This window comes from Pholcus phalangioides, unplaced genomic scaffold (genome assembly GCF_987345545.1).
Source record: "Pholcus phalangioides strain wild (caught in Gottingen) unplaced genomic scaffold, Ppha-v1.0 ptg000015l_1, whole genome shotgun sequence".
Lineage (NCBI taxonomy): Eukaryota > Metazoa > Arthropoda > Arachnida > Araneae > Pholcidae > Pholcus > Pholcus phalangioides.
In genome coordinates this window covers 60,437,160-60,455,925 of record NW_028301608.1, presented here as the reverse complement: position 1 = coordinate 60,455,925, position 18,766 = coordinate 60,437,160, and the positions used below count along the sequence as shown (strand labels likewise).

The following is an 18,766-nucleotide window of genomic DNA, read 5'->3' as shown; positions in this document are numbered from 1 at the left end:
TTCTTTCTTTCTGGACAGAGAGCAACAGTCCTACAACGAAAAATCATTCAATCATAACACTTCACTCATAGTTTGAAAAACTGGTGGCAGATGGCAGCACTACACATAACAAGCATTACAGAGAAACGAAAAAAAAAACTTCGCGTCAGGTTTCACTACACGTACACGCACATTCCCGCACGTACCGATTCGTTGGGGGTTCCGCGGGGGGTTGTGGGCGGGGTGCATGTGTGGTGTAGCAGTAGTAGGTAGGGCTCGTAGGTAGGGTAAAAAAGGGTTCGGGGATCCATGATGTTCTTAAGTCAGCCACCTCGTTGGGCAATTTGCCTGTTGTGGCGTTGTATTTGTATTGTATTGTATTTGTATTGTATAAGTTTCGGAATAACATTCAGAAAATTCAATTTCTCGTAATTATGACATTTTAAGGAACTGAGTGTCATTTGAAAACGTTTTGTTAACTGGAATTATACTTCTAAAGTCAGCTGTTGCAGAGAAAGTTCTGTGAACGAACAATTTCAATCATCCTGTATAAGGAAGACGGTTACAATTTTCATTCTCATTACGTTCATTTCAATCTGAAATACAGTATCTAAAATTAATGATGCATTCCTAATTTTTGACAAATAAGAAAAAAAGTTGTTACAGGTTGCAATAATTATTCGTATAAAAAGGAAATTAATTGCTTTAATTTCACAAATTGACTGCAGTTAAAATAAATAATAATACTGAAGTGACTTCCCTAAATTAATCACTCATCGAATTAATTGTTTAAACTCTTAAGTAATTCAATTATTTCTTCAAGGCAAGGAATAATTGAATAATTGAATTATCTCTTCAAATTAATGATTGAGTTGATGAATTACTTCCTTTTCACTTTCTATTCGATATATAAGCAAATATATACTGTGATGATGTGATGTGTGAATGGAAATAAAGGAGAGCGATAAAGAACAGGAATGATTTTTTATATAATTCATTACCAAAATAATTAATAACAAGTCAACAATAGTATGTACAAACAGTAAAAAATTTTCTTCGAATGATTGAGGCTCTGTCTCTTTCCATGAGGAAAATTCAAAATTATAATGCACTGCATATATACTGTATATACACTGTATATTATACAGTAAATGGACATGAAAATGGTCTTCCCAGTTAGAGATTTCCTCGGCAGATCTCTTGATATTTTTTCTTCACATTCGATATTAGCACTTTTTTTCCTGAAAACATAAAGATTTTTTAACATGGGTCGACAACGAGTAAAAAATAATTAAGCTTTTATACTTACAGAAATATAGGCCTATATATGAAAATCTAGCGCAAGAATGCATTATGCCGTTTTATGAATATATAAATGTCTTCGAAAAGAGATGCGACTAACATTGTGTCTGTGTCTCCAGTTCATTCGTAAATATGTATATATGTATATACGAAAATGATGCCAATCTCCACTATTACTACGAAGGTTTCGACAACTGGCTGATGCGAAGATAAATCCAAGAAAGAAAATTTAACGCCGTTTATACGAAGACTATTTTTCATCAAAACAATGGAATTCGCATCTGCGGTTTACGCTCAAGAAAATATGGTGCTATAAGGGAAAGATGGTTGATGTGATCATATATAGAAAGGAATGTGTCTACTCTCTCGCCATTAGTATATTTCCTTCTGTATTTCCTAAATATTTAAAGACTCTATGTGTAAATGCCACACCAGGACATAGTTTAATCCAAAATCCAGAATCACGTAGACTCAAATAGTTCAGATATCGGAGTTTATACTGTAACTCATTTTACAATTTACAATACTTACTCATGTGTCTTTTAGGTACCTAACTAATAACCACTCTCCTGAGAATCAACGGATACGCTGGCAGGATCTTCGCTCTTCGTTCCAGGTTCGTTAGTCTTGACATTTGCTCTGAAACCGGCTTTATCGGCGACGTATTCGACTTCCCTGTACAGGCCTTGCTCATCAGTGTAGCCGTAGGAACCTTGCACTTTTCCTTGGCCATCACTGGCTTCTTTTTTGTATTGCTGGTTACCGTGTTTGTCTTTGATCAAATATCCGTATTCGTACGGTGAAGCTGGACCATGAGCCTGAAACCAGAATGGAGAGAGATTTATTTATCCATTTGTTTTCAATCATTCGTCATACAACTTTCAAAAGCACCAATTCCAGCAAATTGAATATACAAAGAAGAAAAAGATACAGATCACCGTAAAATGCGCTTTTAATTTAGTATTGCTGCATGTTGAGGGTGTTGACCCACTGTGTGATCAAATAAGACACAGATAAGACAGGATTCCTGAATTACAGTTCCATCGAGTAATCCATGCTTAGGTTTAAAAAAAAAACGACCGGGGAGGACAGTGAACTGAATCATTCTCTCAAGCATCGTTTCGAATCCTTTATTCTGATTCCTACAACGATAAGATATATTCAGATTCCATATATATTGCGATTGATTAACCCCAATTAACTCGTTACGGATGGGTTAGATTTAATCATTAATCCTAATGCTATCATCTTTGCGAGAATAATTCAAAATATCTGTCCCAGGACGTAAAAGACATTACAATATCGACTAAAAAAACGAGTTTAACAACAATTATTTTTGATTTTATTTTATATTCAAAATAAAAAACCAAAAACAGAAGTAATGATGACAATATAAACAAGGTTAATACAGCTTAGAGTTATAAGAGGATCATGTGATAGAGAAATTCGAACGAGTTTCAAGTAATTAAGAGTAAGTTCTTGTGAAAAGCATTTGATTGATGACTGAGATAAAAGTTTTCTCCTAATAACTAATAATAACTAATAATAATAATTATCCTTGAAAACCACTTTGTTTAATAAGAAATTGAAATTGATTTTCCACTTCTATATACATAAATGGTTTTTTTTTTCCTGTAAGTCACATATGTAAAAAATAATCTGCAGTTTAATTTTTATTTGACAATTCAGTTTAGAATCCTTTTCAGAGATCTTTTGTTGTATAAAACAGTGGGATTACCAACCGAAGGGCGTATGGGCCTCTCTTGTGATACAAGAAAATTCTGAGAAAACCACTGGGCTTCGTTGAGCATTTTGCCTGCATTGAATTTTGCATTTGTATTCAGTAAAGTATTTACGGGGTTGGGGAGGGGGTTTAGCGAGCTATAGCCCAAGGAGGCAAGTTCATGGGGAGTGACAAATTCGAGGAATGAGTAACAAAAAAAATTATCACAATGGGAGAAGGGCGGCAAAATCTGTATAACTTTCAATAAATCCGCATGTGCCTAGACAGCTAGGGACTAGGAGCAGTGAGTGACCAAAAGAGTGATATATAGAGAGTTTGCAAGAAACGTAAGTGGGCGAAAGAGTGACCTGGAGAGTTTGCAAGCACGTGAGTGAGCAAAAAGAGTGACCTAGATTATACAATAACCTATTTTACTCTTTATCATTTTATTTGACGAATGGCTTTACATTCGGTGTATAGTAAGGAATGTAGGTAATGATAAAAATTATTGATGTGTGTCAGTCATCCAATAACAGCAAGCCAGTTATATGAAGGGAAAGTCCATAGAAACTTTAAAAATTCATAAAAACTGAAATAAAAACGGTTTGCAGGGTTAGCATCGCTAGGTCACTGGAATTTTTTTTGACAGGGGAAAAAATAACTCAAACAGCCGTTAGGTGGCGCTGACGTACACAAGCCAAAGAAAAGATACGCAAATAACGAATGCAAAATCGAATGCCTCCAAATCGTTTATTACATCTCCAAATCGTGTTGTGTGTTCCACAAGACCACCATTACAGGGGACAACATATTGCAGGCGAGTCACAAATCCTGCAACGGCAGAGTGCAGCAGGTACTGCATACACGGTTTACAACGGTGAACTGATTGTGGATTAGGAACGCAAGTTCTTATGACCGTCTCATTTGCATATTTCCACCGAAGTCTCTTGTACCAGCGCCACCTATCGGCTGTTTCTTGAGTTATTTTTTTTCCTGTCTTAAAAAAATTCCCGTGACCTAGCGATGCTAACCCTGCAAACCGTTTTTCATTTGGTTTTTTCCGGTTTTTATTCATTTTTAAAGTTTCTACGGACTTTTAGCCTACCCTGTATAACACATAGCAAAGGAAAAAGAAATACAAACGAATAATATTGTGTACAACTAGTGTTCGTAAAGCCTTCATTATTTGATGCCAATTATTGAATTCGAAAAATGATCCAGATTAGAGACTTTCCGTTTAACGATATTGCTATAATTCCTAGCACGAGCATCTCTGACATAAAACTCAATGTGAAACATTTGGACAATAATCTTTATTAAACAAACATTTCACAAAGTCTTCACGCAAAGAATATAATAACCACCAATGATCATTCCTTCATGAGGAATCTTAATACGTGCATAACATATTTTTATTACCTTTTACCATGGCTCATAAGATTTATCACCTCGTACGGTTTGATTACTGAATAAATTATCCTCGTTACTTTTATAGAAACTGTTCTCATCATTGCGTGAGATAGATTCCCAAGTTTAAAATATTAGCTTCGAGTTGTTAATCTTAATTGATTTCTGTGTCTTACATGCATGACTAACATCCTCATTCTTTTATCCTTTATAGCTATATCAAGATATTAGTACAGTCAAACTCGGTTATAATTAATTACCTGTAACGACAGATCGTCTATAACGACATCAAGTGGCGTCTGCGACGGATTCCTGCAGTGAAATACTAAGGAACCTTGCTTATATAACGTCAATGAAAACGCAACGACCTCGGATATAGCGATTAATTTTTTGTTTCGTTTTTATGGTTTTTTTCCCGAGAAATTCCTAAGCCCAGAATAGGGAAGAAATGCTTATATGCTTATCTATAGTTCTATTGATACGTTACAATGAAAAAGAAAAACTATTTGTTACATGTTCTACGTTGGATGTGCTCATTTTTTAGTCTCCACTCATTCTACACAGGAATATTGGCAGTGCTCCTAGAAGCCATTGAGATGGCTTTCACACGACTTTTGTTTCTAGTATTCACAGCAAACTATGGTATCTTCCCGTAGATCGGGATGTTATCTTATTTGCTCATCGTTATCTCTTATCTGCATTCGTTATTTCTTCGAGATTTGTATTTTTCATTTGAAGGGATGCCTAAAAATGACTCCAAAGCACACAGACTTGACCAACGAATACGGCAGGGCTTTTTGCACCAAACACTAAGACAAATTGCTTGTCCGTATCTATTTGAATAGTGTTGTGTTTCGGAAAGTGTGTTTTGTTTCAAAGCTTCATGATTTAACTCAAGGGGGGGTTGGGGGAAGGGGTCATTGGTGATTTTTTTTATCAGATTGTTTTTGTTTTCCTTTTTGATCGTCATAATCATTCATGCCTAGCATATTGCACAGTATGGAGGCTTCATGCATAACATGCTATAGAATCTGATTATATTTTTTACACTTTAAAAATGTCTTAAAAACGTCAACATTAATTGCCATTAGACTTACCTGATGAGATTCATAATCATGGCTGTTGTCTCCCGAGTATGCATCAGCTGATTTGTATCTTCTCTCACCAGAGTCTATGTGTGCCGTTGGACTACCTGAGAGCAAATCATTGCCGAACCCGAGACTGAAACTTGGAACATGCTTTGGTATATCATGGATTGGTTCGATATAGTCATTATTACCTGCCAATCATATTAATAAACGGTAAGAAGATTGAAATGTATTGTTAAGCCCATAAATATATATAACATATGACGTTAAATAGATGTTTCATAAGCTATACGAATCATTGCAGTTTTGAAATATGTCTCTTAAAAAAGCACGATATTTGAATGATATACACAGCCAGTGCTTTTTTCTTTCAGCTGTCACATTTGTTTAATGCTAAAACTATGGATATTGATGTAATATAAAATTTTCATAATACTAGATCGCAAAAAAATGCACTGTTGCAGTTTTATAACTAAATCAATGATGCCTTTTAAGTATTTGTTCTACTTATATTCAAAAATACTCGAACATTTTTTGTAATGTATGCGTTCGCCATAAGCAGGTGTACAGGCAGATCAATAGTGAACGGGGAGTGGATTTCTCACCGCCACCCTCCCTCCAATGCTAATAATACAAACATTTTTAGGGGATGGGAGGGTGGTAGCCCCATTCCACATATAGCGTTACTTGAAATATGTGTAAAATCATTCACAAACCATAAAAATACCAAATACACATGAAACCTCTGAGTCCATAAAATCATCCAAACTTCATAAAAGTTGAAGGATTCATTGAATTCAGTTTATGGAACTATTGTATTCAGAAAACGGGTTTTTTATTGGTAGGGAAAAAAATTGCCACGGAACTTTTGTTAATAGAAGGCACTTTTCACACAATCAAAAATCACAGAATTCCGTAGTAAACTATGTTTATATGCATTCTCAGGTGAATTTTTGCAAGCATATTACAGCAAATATGTCCACCAGCACAAGAAAATACTGTTTGCCAGCGAGTAAGGGGAAAAATTATCCTGTTGAATGAAGGCCGTATTAACAACATAAAGAGCCTCTGGCAAAGTGATGTTCTGAACTTGCTGGAAGTGCCACCACAACAACTTACTAAAGTAAAAAAAACCAAAAACATAACTAAATCTCATCGTTATGATGTCTGTCTGTCTGTCCGTCATCATGTTTCTGATAGATCTGGGGCCCGTGCGTTGAGTTGGTCTTGTCTGCAATACTTGTAACTATCTTCAAAATTTTAGCTGAAGGTAAGGGCAGCTGCAATGTCTGTACTTAGCGCGTCTCACTATTATGCACGTTGTAAGGAAAGAAAAGTCATATCTCTGTGGTATAGTGGTTGATGCACTTGCCTGGATTGCAAGAGCGACACCATCAAATATACAGAAAGTCTCTTTCTTTGGATAACTTTATCGCCTTTGGCGGAATTTCAGGACGTCCTTCACCGCGAAATCTCCTCTATTCATCCGGATACGCTGCATGCTTGAGTTGACGGTGTTCTACATAACTTGAAAGTATAAAATCTTATACTAACTGACATACAGAATAAATGACTATGTTGATATACTTGTACACAAATTTTCTACTTTTCTCTGTGATTTGTTTGTATAAAGTGCCTCCATCGAAAAAAATGACAAAACACACATTGATATTATTTTCTACAAAAACCTCTCTTCGTGAGAACAATGTTTTCACAAACCTCATTCTAATAGTACAACAATACCTTAAATTTCTCATAATATTCACATTTTGAGATTTATGGGACACACGATGTACAAATAAAAAGTGTTGATTGCACATGACCCATTTCACTTAGGAAACAGTTTAAAAATTTCACAAAAAATTGCCTCTTCGAAACTTGTTCAAGGTGTGAATAAAATCAATCTGGTCTTTGCAAGACTTTCTTTACGATCATCAATGTGAGAAATATAGAGGAGTTGTCACGAAAAACCTCTTAAATGATAATGGTAAAAAATGTTGGGAAGAACATTGCGAAATTTTATGTTCGTGTATGGTCATTACATGCATGACCATGAGAATAAAACTGACTACATCAATTTCATTTGATCCTTAAGAAATGCATACATACATAAATTTCACCTCTAATAACTTAATTCGTTCGTAACCCATATATATGAGATTGCTTAAAAGAAAAAAGGTATGCATACGCATGCAACCTGTGTTGATAATTTCGAAATGGCGAAATTTTTGAACTCGGATTTCACATCGCTTTAATTACTGGGCATTTGATTTTTATTCTTCACATGATGTAATTAATTAAACAAGAGCGTGATCACACCCATCCACATAACATTACAACGGATTTATATTTCCCAATTTAGTGCAGTTAAAAAAATTAGTCAAAACAGTTTCTTAATTTATGTGTTTGAGTTTTTTATAACCAAAAATGAGTAAAATTTGTTATACCTTAATGTTTAAGATTAAGAGAAATTCAATCCGTTGCTAAAAAGTATTTTGCTACAAAGCTTAACAAAAAATCTATCAAAAAATTAGAAGTTTTCTTCTAGACTGAAATGTTCTACGTCTTTCCGAAATTTAAAAGTAGAATCAATCGAAACGAGTTTATTATAAAGTTTATTGAGAGAGTTAACTTTTCAATAAAATATTAAGGAAATCGACTTCATATTGTTCACTAATGTCTGTGCGATTGCATTGCATGTTAATATTTCTAAAGAACCCATAAGAAATAACGGTACTGGCTGTAAAGTGTTGTGCTGGTAAATCCCGACAGATTGCGTTTAGTATGCCAGGTTTGTGCACGGTGTATGTCCAGGAAGCGACACCATCTATTATTCAAAATTAGACACCAACGAATGGATTAATGTTTTTTTCTGTTGTGAGTCTGAATCATCGTTACGGTGAGACTGTTTTCAGGAGAAGACGGTCCGGATATTCCGCCTCCCTTGACATTGGCTAATCAATAATAATGTAGCACTGCTAAACCATATATGGAGCAGGTAAACATTTCTTTGAAGAATTTTCAACGATGCTTGGTTACATACAGGAACATGTGTGTGTATGTGTATACAGGGTGCCCCACAAATTCGTAAATGGTTAAAAAATTAATACAAATGGAAGGAATTGGTATATTTGAATGCGGTTTGTGAAAAAGTTATTCTCACGAAGGGTAATTTTTTTGGTGTAGAAAAAAAATTAAGTTAAAATTTTTGTCAATAGAGAGCGCTGCATGAAAGCCAATCGCAGATTTCCTTCCATTCTTTCAATCTCTTCCGTGCTCGAAATATTCGTAAAAATTCAGCCAGCGATTCGCGGCTGAGTTAAAAGAGCTTCATCAATAATGTTTTATCTACTGATGTCAACATCACAATGAAAAAATATGTAAGCGGCAGTAAGGAAAATGCAGACATGAGCTGTTAATCATACACCCAGCACTTTTATTAGACTAATTTACATATCTCCAGTGATTTGCTTTCCTCTGCAGCGCCTTCTATAGACAAAAATTTGAACTTTTTTCTGTACCAAAAATAATCCTCCTCCGCGAGAATAATGTTTAGCAAACATAATTTAAATATACCGATTCCTTCTATTTTTATGATTTTTTAAACCATTTACGAATTTATGGGACAGGCCTACTCTGTATACGCGTGACCCTAAAGTATTAATGTCGTCAGAGTTATACTTGTTTCATGTTGTAGTGATGCTGCCATCTCTGTTCCATATTTTGAAGAAAAAATGGACAACGCCGGAAAATTTTCACGTTATGTACTATTGAGTTAAAGGTCTGTCTGCTTTCTGTGGTGAAAGACATTTGATAATAATTTTAGATCAATTGATAAATGTATTAAATGAATAATTTTTCAATCCGTTACTTTTTAATTTGTCTCCAAAAACTGGCAGTGCTGCTGCTGCTGTTGCTGCTGGTGGTTTTCCTTGTGTTCTCTGTCTACCTAACGTCCTAGTTGTGAGAGTCTGGAGGAGTGAATTTATTTTGATAGGCTTATAGGAAGCTTGACCAACGTATCCTCCATCCTCGCCATACCTTGGGGCCGCAATAGCGAGTGACGCGATTGCTGCGATCACTGTTAGGATCTAAATTATAGAGGAAAAAAAATAATTGGTTGTAAAATTTTCCAATACTCGAAAAAACGTTCATACTTGCTAAAGATATCAAAACTTAACGATTGGTTTTTAGTTTCAAATTATGATCGACACATAAAATAAAGCAAAACTCGTTATAACAACGCATAAAATTCCGTGAAATTTGTATTGTTAAAACCGAGGTTGATGTTTTCCAAGATATTTTCTAAATAACAGGTACAATCGAATACAAACGTTCTTTCTTCATTATGGAAAGAATGGGCCATAGTTATCGAGAAAATGCGATAAATTGCGGTCATAATAAACACGGGACATCACCTATTATTGCCGAAAAAAATGGTGCTAACTGTTGGCGAAATCACCAGTTATCGCCAATAAATAACTCTTGCCTGGAAATAAAGTGCTTCACCAAGTTCTGCAAGGTATTAAAAATTATTTTACTGAAAAAAAAAATCTTTAGAACACAAATATTCGAGACGAATATCTACACTTATAATCATATTTTCATTTATAATGAGAGGACAAAATTCATGCACCAATGCGTCGGCTTATGAACTTTTCGGCTAAAGAAGATTTTTTATGATTCTTTTCTGCCTCTGCTAACAAATACGGATTCGGCTAACGAATATTTTTGCTTTCGAACATTTCAGTCAGCTGTATTTTCGCACCAACTATCATCAGAATTATTGTCACTTGAGAACACAATTTACTCAATTCCGTCCGGGAATCTTTTTCCAGAAGTACCACCACTTCTTTTACTGGAAGTTTTTGAACCATTTCAAGTAAAATGAAAGATTCAGTTAATAAATGCACTGGGGGAAAAAAGGAGCCAATGTTTTCGAAGCAAAACTCTAGCATCAAACTGAAGTCTGGACATTGTAAGAGCTTATCTTTTTCATCTGCGTGTCGCAGAAATGATTAGACGAAATCTTAAATAGATGAGACACCTACGAACTAGATTGGTTTGTGTCGACACCAGCTTCAATAGACTACAGATCACAGAGTAATAATACTATATTTATATCTTAAGTCTATGCTACAGATGGAGTTGGTTTTGTACATAATGTAATTTAAATTAAAAAAATCTGTGAGTGTGTGTGTGTATCTCATCTTCTTACAAATTCTCAGTTATCTAATTTTGAAACTGCTTGTTCATTTTAGTCTTCGATTAGTTTTTGGCTTTTTATAGCACTTCTTAAGGATTTCAAAAACTTATCTTTGAATTATGGACAGTATCTGGAACGAATTAAAGGATTTTCTATAGAAACCTATGGGAATTCACGTTTCGACAAACGAACGTAATTGAGGAACGAATTAGCTTCGTTAGCCGAGGAATCACTCTTTGTAATACTATAAGATTATCATAATCATATTTGATAAGTAACAGTGATCCATATACAGTATATTAGTTTGTAATAATGAAATAGTCCAAAAGACTTCCGCCACAAGAAGTTAAAATTAAAAAACAAGAATAGAAAAGCTAATATAGAATATGGCAAAATTGAAAGAGATTAATAATATATGCACAATTCGACTGCACGAATTATCTGACCCAAATGGTGTTTATAAAATGCAATTTCTTTTATGATTTATCAAAACTTATTCATACACGCATTCATGAGTTGATTGCACCCTATTTCTCTTATGTATCCCCCACCCATTGAACAAAAAAATTATATAGCACTCCTTCTTCTAAGGACTGAACATATGAAAGAATAGATTAATATTGCAGCTAATAACTTCACGGATATGAGTGGGCACAAAAACACGAGTTTGAGAACAAACAGGAAGAAGAAGCAAGGAACTTTCAATAACTTATTGGTAGTGTTTTTTTTTTGCAAAAAAGTATATAGCATTATATATTGGATATAATTTTATATCATATTGTACTTTTTGTTGAAAATAATACAAAAACCGGTGTTGCAATAGTTACAAATGAAATTTATTACATGAGATAAAAAAAGTAGCAAATTAAGGGACATCATTCGTACAAAAATATCGACATTCATACAAAACATTTATGAATTATATATACATGTGTACCATACAAGCACTATATAAACATTTCAGGCATATATAGTTTTTAGTTTTTACAATTGCATTTTTAAATGGGTTGCTGTATTTTAGAAATATATGACATCCATATTTGTTATGGGCATCTTTTTCTTAGCCACCTCGTTGGAAATTTTGCCTGTTGTGGCCTTGTATTTGTATTTGCAGATAAAAAAGAGAAAGAAAAATGTTAAGTTATAAGTCAAATGTATTTTATTTCATTAAAGATTAAATTATACATTATAGATATTTTTGATAATGATTCAATACATTCATTCAATAAAATTTGGTTTATTGGATTCTGACAGGGCCCGATATTCTAAAACCATACACTTAAATGATTATTTTCAGTTGGCCATTGGCTAAGAATTTATTTAGTCGTTTTATATATTTTTTCATATTTACGGTGGGAAATATTGGAAGAAAGATTAATCCGGGGGGGGGGGGTGGTCGTCCAAAACTAGAATCTTGTTAACCTCTTGTATACTTGTATATGAAAAACAGCTACTTGGATAGCTGCAATTGTTGCAATGATAGGAATATAAATGGGTGTTTATAAAAATATGAAATTATTTTGAAAAACGAAGAATTCATCCTCTTACACCTTTGCTTTGGAATTTTTTTTGAAATTAAAATGCATATTAACAAATATAGAAGCCGAAAAAGGCAAACTGTTGAACGATTTCGCTGGATTTAAAAAAGAACGTAAGTTGGTGGGGGGGGGGGGAATGCTCTCACACAAAAAAATAGAAAAAAAGTTGACGTCAATTTCACCTTTATACTCCAATATACACTATCCACGTATTGTACTCCATACAGTGTTATTCAAAAACATAATTTTGAAGAATGATTTGAACATTTAAAGGGATATATTTGTAAAAAGAAGGGTATTTGTCAGCGAGAAATAGCTCCACTAAAAAAAAATCACCCAAAATTTAGAGGAGTATTTTCACTCCTCAACGAAATTTGGACGAGTAAAATTGAATTCTGCGTATTGGCGAACACTGGCCCCACACTGTACTGCAAATTAGAAAAAAATTTGCACTCGTACGTTTTTAAAGATTTATATGAGTAAACAAAAAATAGAATAATTTCAATGGATAAATTTTCAATATTAACGTCTACTTTTTACATCTATATTACCCTTTGATTTCCCTGAGAAAAACTGCTTTACCATCTATCTACTGAAAGTACTTGGTTACAGTTGGTACTCTGGTACTGAAAGTACTAGTACCAACTTTACCAAGAAAGTTAGATGATTAAAACCAGATGATTCTTAACCAGAAAGTTAGATGATTTGCTTGATTAAGATATAAGATAATCTTTAATTGAAATTAAAATCACGTACAAAATAATCGAATAATTTAAATGATAATTATATTTATTTTATTATCAATATATTTATATTTTTATAAATATTTATTAACACATTTTCATTTCACTCATACTTCATAATCTGGTAGAAAAGTTACTAATTAATTATAAGTTACTAACTAATAATAACTTAATTAATCTTTAAAGCGTTAAAGTTGTATGAAATAACAACAACTTTGAAAATTCCGAATTAAAAAAATACCGTCAGATTTTCCGCAAATGGAAATTTTTGTGGTATAAAAACGATTTAAGCAACCATCTTTTTTACTGTCTAGTTATGGAAGCATCGTTTTCTACGAGAGTTGGAGACGACTGTAAATTCATGACACATCAATATTCATAGCGATCGTAATACATTTTTCTTAAGAGCAATTCCAGGATGGTAAATCAGGAAACAGAGGCAACCAATACTTAAGGTAGACACGACAACGGAAGTTTTTCTGTCGTATCATTCCGAGGAGGATAGCAGATTAAATGAAGCGTTTTTAAATAGCGCTTTAATGACAGCTGTCTGAAAGTAACAGTAACTGATCTACTTAAGGTCCCTGATATTCTTCCTTGTCTGTCAATGTTACGCTCCAGAGGACTGTAATACTTAAAAAACAAGAAAATTATGGAAAATTAACGTCTCTTACAATCATTTATTAGTAATTATTCCCGTTTTCTCAAAAAAATAAATAAAAATAAAATCTTTTATCTTACTTTTAGCAAGTGGGAATTCATTGCTCTTGTCCAAAAATTTGTCATTTATGATGAATAGATATTACATGTGTGTGTGCTTCGCATCACCTGTTTCAGAAAGTGTAATAATTTGCTTGTAACTTATGACTATCGATCACATCCTTGCGCGATTGTGTTGACATCACTATTTTAAGATGGCTATTTAAAGGAAAATTATATTTTTCACCGAAATTTTCTTATTTTAGAAGGTTTGGGATGTTCAGAATCTTTGTTAGGATTGCAGTATAGTTAAGACAGGGGTGCCCAATCAAAAACGGGAATGCCAATAGGTATTAATACGACCCAATAAATACTTTCGAACCGGAACAACTAAATATATGCGTTACTAATATTTTAATACTGCTTTAGACAGACTTTTAGTGTATTTTGCGACCAAAGACACAAGAAAGTGCTTATTTTTTTTGGTAATTAGAATATTTATTTCGGATGAAACATGAGTAGTTAATAATGCCAATCAAGTGGTGACGTTTTTTTGGTCACTATGACGGACCCGGGTTCAAACCCCACCGTCACCACAGTGACGGTGGGCTGAAGTTGGCTTTCTGTGGTTCCCAACTTCAAGATGCGAATGCGAGCCGATCTTCCCTTCAAAAAGTCTCGACGCAGAGAGCAACAGGCCTACAACGATACAAATATTCAATCATTGCACTTAACCCATAGTTAGAAAAATTGATGGCAGATGGCAGCTCTCTACTCATAAGAAGCATTACACAGTAACAAATTTCACGTTAGGCTCACAATACTTACACGCACATCCCAACATGTTCCAATTCGTTAGAAATTCCTCAGAAGAATTTGGACGAGGTGCATGCTTGGTTTAGTAGTAGTAGTCAATCGAGTGTTTCGACAAAGGGAATACCTGTATCGATTAGTAAGGGACAACTCCACGTTGTGGTGTCGCAAGGAGTTTTTCTTTAATAGGATTGTGAATAAATGGAATAGCTTACTTCCAGAGGTCGTGAATTCTACACATTCAGAAGGAAATGCGATATTTATAATAGGATGAATCGAATTGCTACCCATAATCAGATTACTTATATAAGAAAATCATAATTTTTTAAGTGGGAAGTGTGTATTTTGCTTTATCATAATCATTAGTTTTTATTAGTTTTTGTATAGTGTGTATTAGTTTTTATTTCGTGATAATTGGTCATATTTTGAGTTGCTGTATTTTAATTTTGTTTGACATTCATAATTTTATAGGCATCATTTTTCAGCCATTTCGTTGGGCATTTTGCCTGTTGTGGCCTTTGTATTTGTGTGACTCGAAATAGTTTTTCCCCCAATGTGACAGGACCGCTCGTATTGGATGCAAGGCTTATCCGTGGGACTTTTAGATAACTGTTGCAGATTTTAATAAAGGTTTCATAGTGAAAGCGCAGCCATAACCCGATTAATAAACATGGGGGAAAAAAAAAAAACCCCTCAAATATTTTTCCATTTCATTTAAATGAGTACGGGGAACCTGGTTTTAGTCACGGCTGCCGTACATTCTCAAGAATAGTTCTCCAGTGTGATCCAGAAAACCCTAGAGAATAGAAATCCCTGGCTTATGACAAAACTCAACGCTATGAAGTTTGAATATCAAGTCGTTTTACGATAGATTGAACTGAAGGGGGGGGGGGTTTGCTCAAGTTTACGAAGTTCAATAAATGCCTTTTATCGATTCTTATACATAAAACGCTCTTATATATAATTATTCTTACGATAGTACATTAATTTCATCACGATTGGGTGAAAACTCAAAATTACTTTACTGAGAAATTCCATGGACTGACCATGGGTTTTTTTACATTCCACGGAAAAAACTAAATAAAGCGAGAACTGATTTAAAGAGACTCTTATTCAGATTCTCACTGATTTACGGATTACATGATGTCTTGGTCAACTGATTATATGAGGATGAGAGAGACCATAGAACCATGGTGATCTTGGAAATACAAGTGGCAATTGAAAAATTAACGGCCAAGTATATATTGATAATATTTTCTATCAAAAAAGAATAGTTTTTGTATTGTTGAAACAAAGGTCGATAAGGTATTATTAGTTGAAGAAAATATGTAGTGGATTTTTCATACTAAAAAAACGTAAGGAAACCTCTTCAGAAATTATTTATTTATTTATTTCAATAAATCTATCGCTATGCATCTACATTCACTCTATAGTTTGTAATCGGAGCCATTAGCCGTTGGACAATTATTGATTATATTCGTATAAATCAATTCGCGTAAATAGTTCGTATATATAATTCAATATTATTCGTATGTGTCACATACGATTGACACAAAAAGTATTGCACCTGATGCTAATGAAAAGAAAGTCGTACAATAATATCATATGCATAACGTATAAATATTTTAAGGATGCGGGTTGATCATCATTAAATCTCGTTGATCTTCATCTTTTAAATCCTGAAGGACCATCTTTTAGGATGTAGAAAATCAGTTCAGGATGTTTGTAAGGATGTTGAGGATGTAGGATGTAGAATTCATTAGGATAAGGATTATCCGCAGAGGAAGGTATGTTTCCGCAGGCTTTTAAGTTTCGTGTATAGTAAAATAAGAACAAAACTGATTTACTTATTATGATTATCAAAGAAATAATTATACGAATCTAATACTTAAGTTTATCGACTTTTTTTACTTAAAATACTTTTTTTACCTCTTTGAAAAATTTTTGTTTGCACTGAAAATTATAGTAATAATAATTGAATAATTGATAATTTTTTTATAAATCATAAATGTTTATTTTGTGTTATAAATATATTTATCTAGAATCTAGATACTGGAACATGAATAACTCGTTTGGTAAGAAATTTGAAAATATATTTTAATTTGACAAAATTGACTTTGGATTGAAGATACGATGAATGAACTGGATAAAAATGAGAAAAAAATAAACATTTGAGAAAACTTAATTTAGTTTTTCGCTTATTTATATATAACACACAAATTTATAATTATACAAAATGTATTTTCTACAAGCACAAATACCAATACAGGCAAAATGCTTCACGAGGTGGCTGAAAGAAGATGGCCATAAAAAATATGGATGTTGAATGTATCTAAAATACAGCAATAAAAAATATGAGCGGTTATCGTGAAAAGGAAAAGTGGCTAATTACTACAAAATATGATACGCTATACATTTATTTGGAATGCTAAATATTCCTGATTGATATCATATGAAATAAACCCTACAAATTACATCATTCATCGTCATAAAAAACACTAGGCAATAAATGATAGAAATACAATCAACATTTCCGGTAAAAGACGAAATATTAAATGGCAATACTAAAAAAAGACGAAGTTCTTTAATGCATAAAATAATATAAACTATGTATAATGTAAAAGTATATATAGTATTATGAAATTTATTCAAGAAAAACGAGCCACTAATATATTTAATCACGATTATGTGTGTATGCTGTAACAAGTTTTGATGTGGTCATGTGGGTACACAATGCAAATACATTCAATCTAGTAAATTTTTTTTTTCACAAAAATGATCAACTATATTTTTTAAAAATTTAATAAATTAATAAAAAAAAGAATAATCTTCACGCTTACTTTAATCATCCTGTAACGGTTGGATTATCCTTTGGATTACGAGAGATTTCATATATATATATCCAGTAGGTTAATGACTGGCAAAAATGCGCCCAAACCATAAGGTGGAGTTTATATACGGGAGACCCGAAGAAAATATTAGGGCACCGCCGGTTTTCAAAGAACGCCCATAACAATTGAAAGCTCGTTCAATTTTTAAACTCTCACAACTACAAGAACAACCTTGACTCACGTTTAAAAGATATGCTATTACGAGTAATGGAAAAGAAAAGAGAAGGAAAAAAAAATATATAAAAGGTTGCCTGATGGAAAAGAATAGATAAAAACACTCGCCAACAAACGTCGCCACTGATGAGATCGAAAAGTAAATAAACTAAGCAATTAAATATATTTCTCAATAATTTTCTGGATGAAGATTCGTTTTCGACGTTGGATCATGAAAAAAAAAATTAAATTAAAGAAGAATAGGTGAAATATAATGAATATGAGAACGAAACCAAATCACGAACCGTTTCGGGTGAAAACTCGCCAAATCGATAGACTTCATTAGCTTCCGTGACAATGCTTGTTCTCCAAAACTATTATTAAACGTATGGGGAAAGAACAATATGATATGGTCAGAGCCTTGAGTTATTTAAGTGATCGTTTCTTATGATACTTTTTTGGGCTTGTATATATTGAGAAATATCATGCATAGATATATTTATTTATATATTTATATATATATATAGGAAATACACAATTATATTCACGTATGTGGTTTCCGTCTATTGTGTTTTCTACAATTTTTTTCCAACTTTTGTTTTATATGATTTTTAATTTACGAAATTCTTCTAAAGAGTGTGGAAATGATTCATATAGAATTTCTTTTTAATGTATTTTAAAATTCGCTGTTGAACCATATCTTTACTGAGAAGCGAACAAACGGTTTTTATGAAGAATAAATGCATAACATGCGTTTGAAAAATAATGATAAAAACGAAGAGTAGCGAATAAAATAGTCTCAAAATGTCCAGAGCATTCAGATTTATCTTACGATTAGGTGGAAGAGCTACAAAAAATCGTATCAAATTTTTATGGATTTCCTAGAAATAAGATTAATATTCATAATCCATAATTTATCTGTGAGTCAACTAACACTAATATTATTGACACAAATAAATTATGAAAGAAGTAATTAATTCATTGAGTGAATTGCCATTTTTTTTAGTAATCTGGCATATACAGTGAAATTTATTATTTATTTGGAGTGTTATTTTAATTTAAATTATGCTAGGATGGCAATAAAAGCATGCATGTATTAAAATTTTCAATTTGTTCAAATTGTCTTTTGCTGTAACAACACTTTTTCTTTGGTGGAGGGAGGAAGAGAAGAGAGAAGGGGGCAGGGAAGCAATATTCATTAGAAAAAAAAATCATTCTTTTTAA

The 18,766-nt window shown here is 33.0% G+C and overlaps 1 protein-coding gene across 2 annotated transcripts; it reads right to left on the bottom strand.

Annotated features, from left to right (window-relative positions):
• Positions 1–948: 948 nt before the first annotated feature.
• LOC149076378 (uncharacterized) lies at positions 949–17,589 on the bottom strand. 2 transcript variants are annotated; one of them, XM_089243918.1, is made up of 5 exons: positions 17,339–17,589; positions 9,371–9,590; positions 5,509–5,690; positions 1,813–2,099; positions 949–1,220 (listed from the first exon to the last, which is right to left on the bottom strand). In XM_089243918.1, exons 1-4 carry the CDS (start codon positions 17,345–17,347, stop codon positions 1,836–1,838), a joined length of 675 nt encoding a protein of 224 aa, XP_089100044.1. In that variant the 5' UTR covers positions 17,348–17,589; the 3' UTR covers positions 949–1,220; positions 1,813–1,835. The 2 variants fall into 2 exon arrangements, with proteins under 2 accessions (XP_089100044.1, XP_089100045.1); XM_089243919.1 differs by lacking the exon at positions 949–1,220 and having other exon boundaries at positions 1,809–2,099; positions 17,339–17,475.
• Between the last annotated feature and the right edge of the window lie 1,177 nt (positions 17,590–18,766).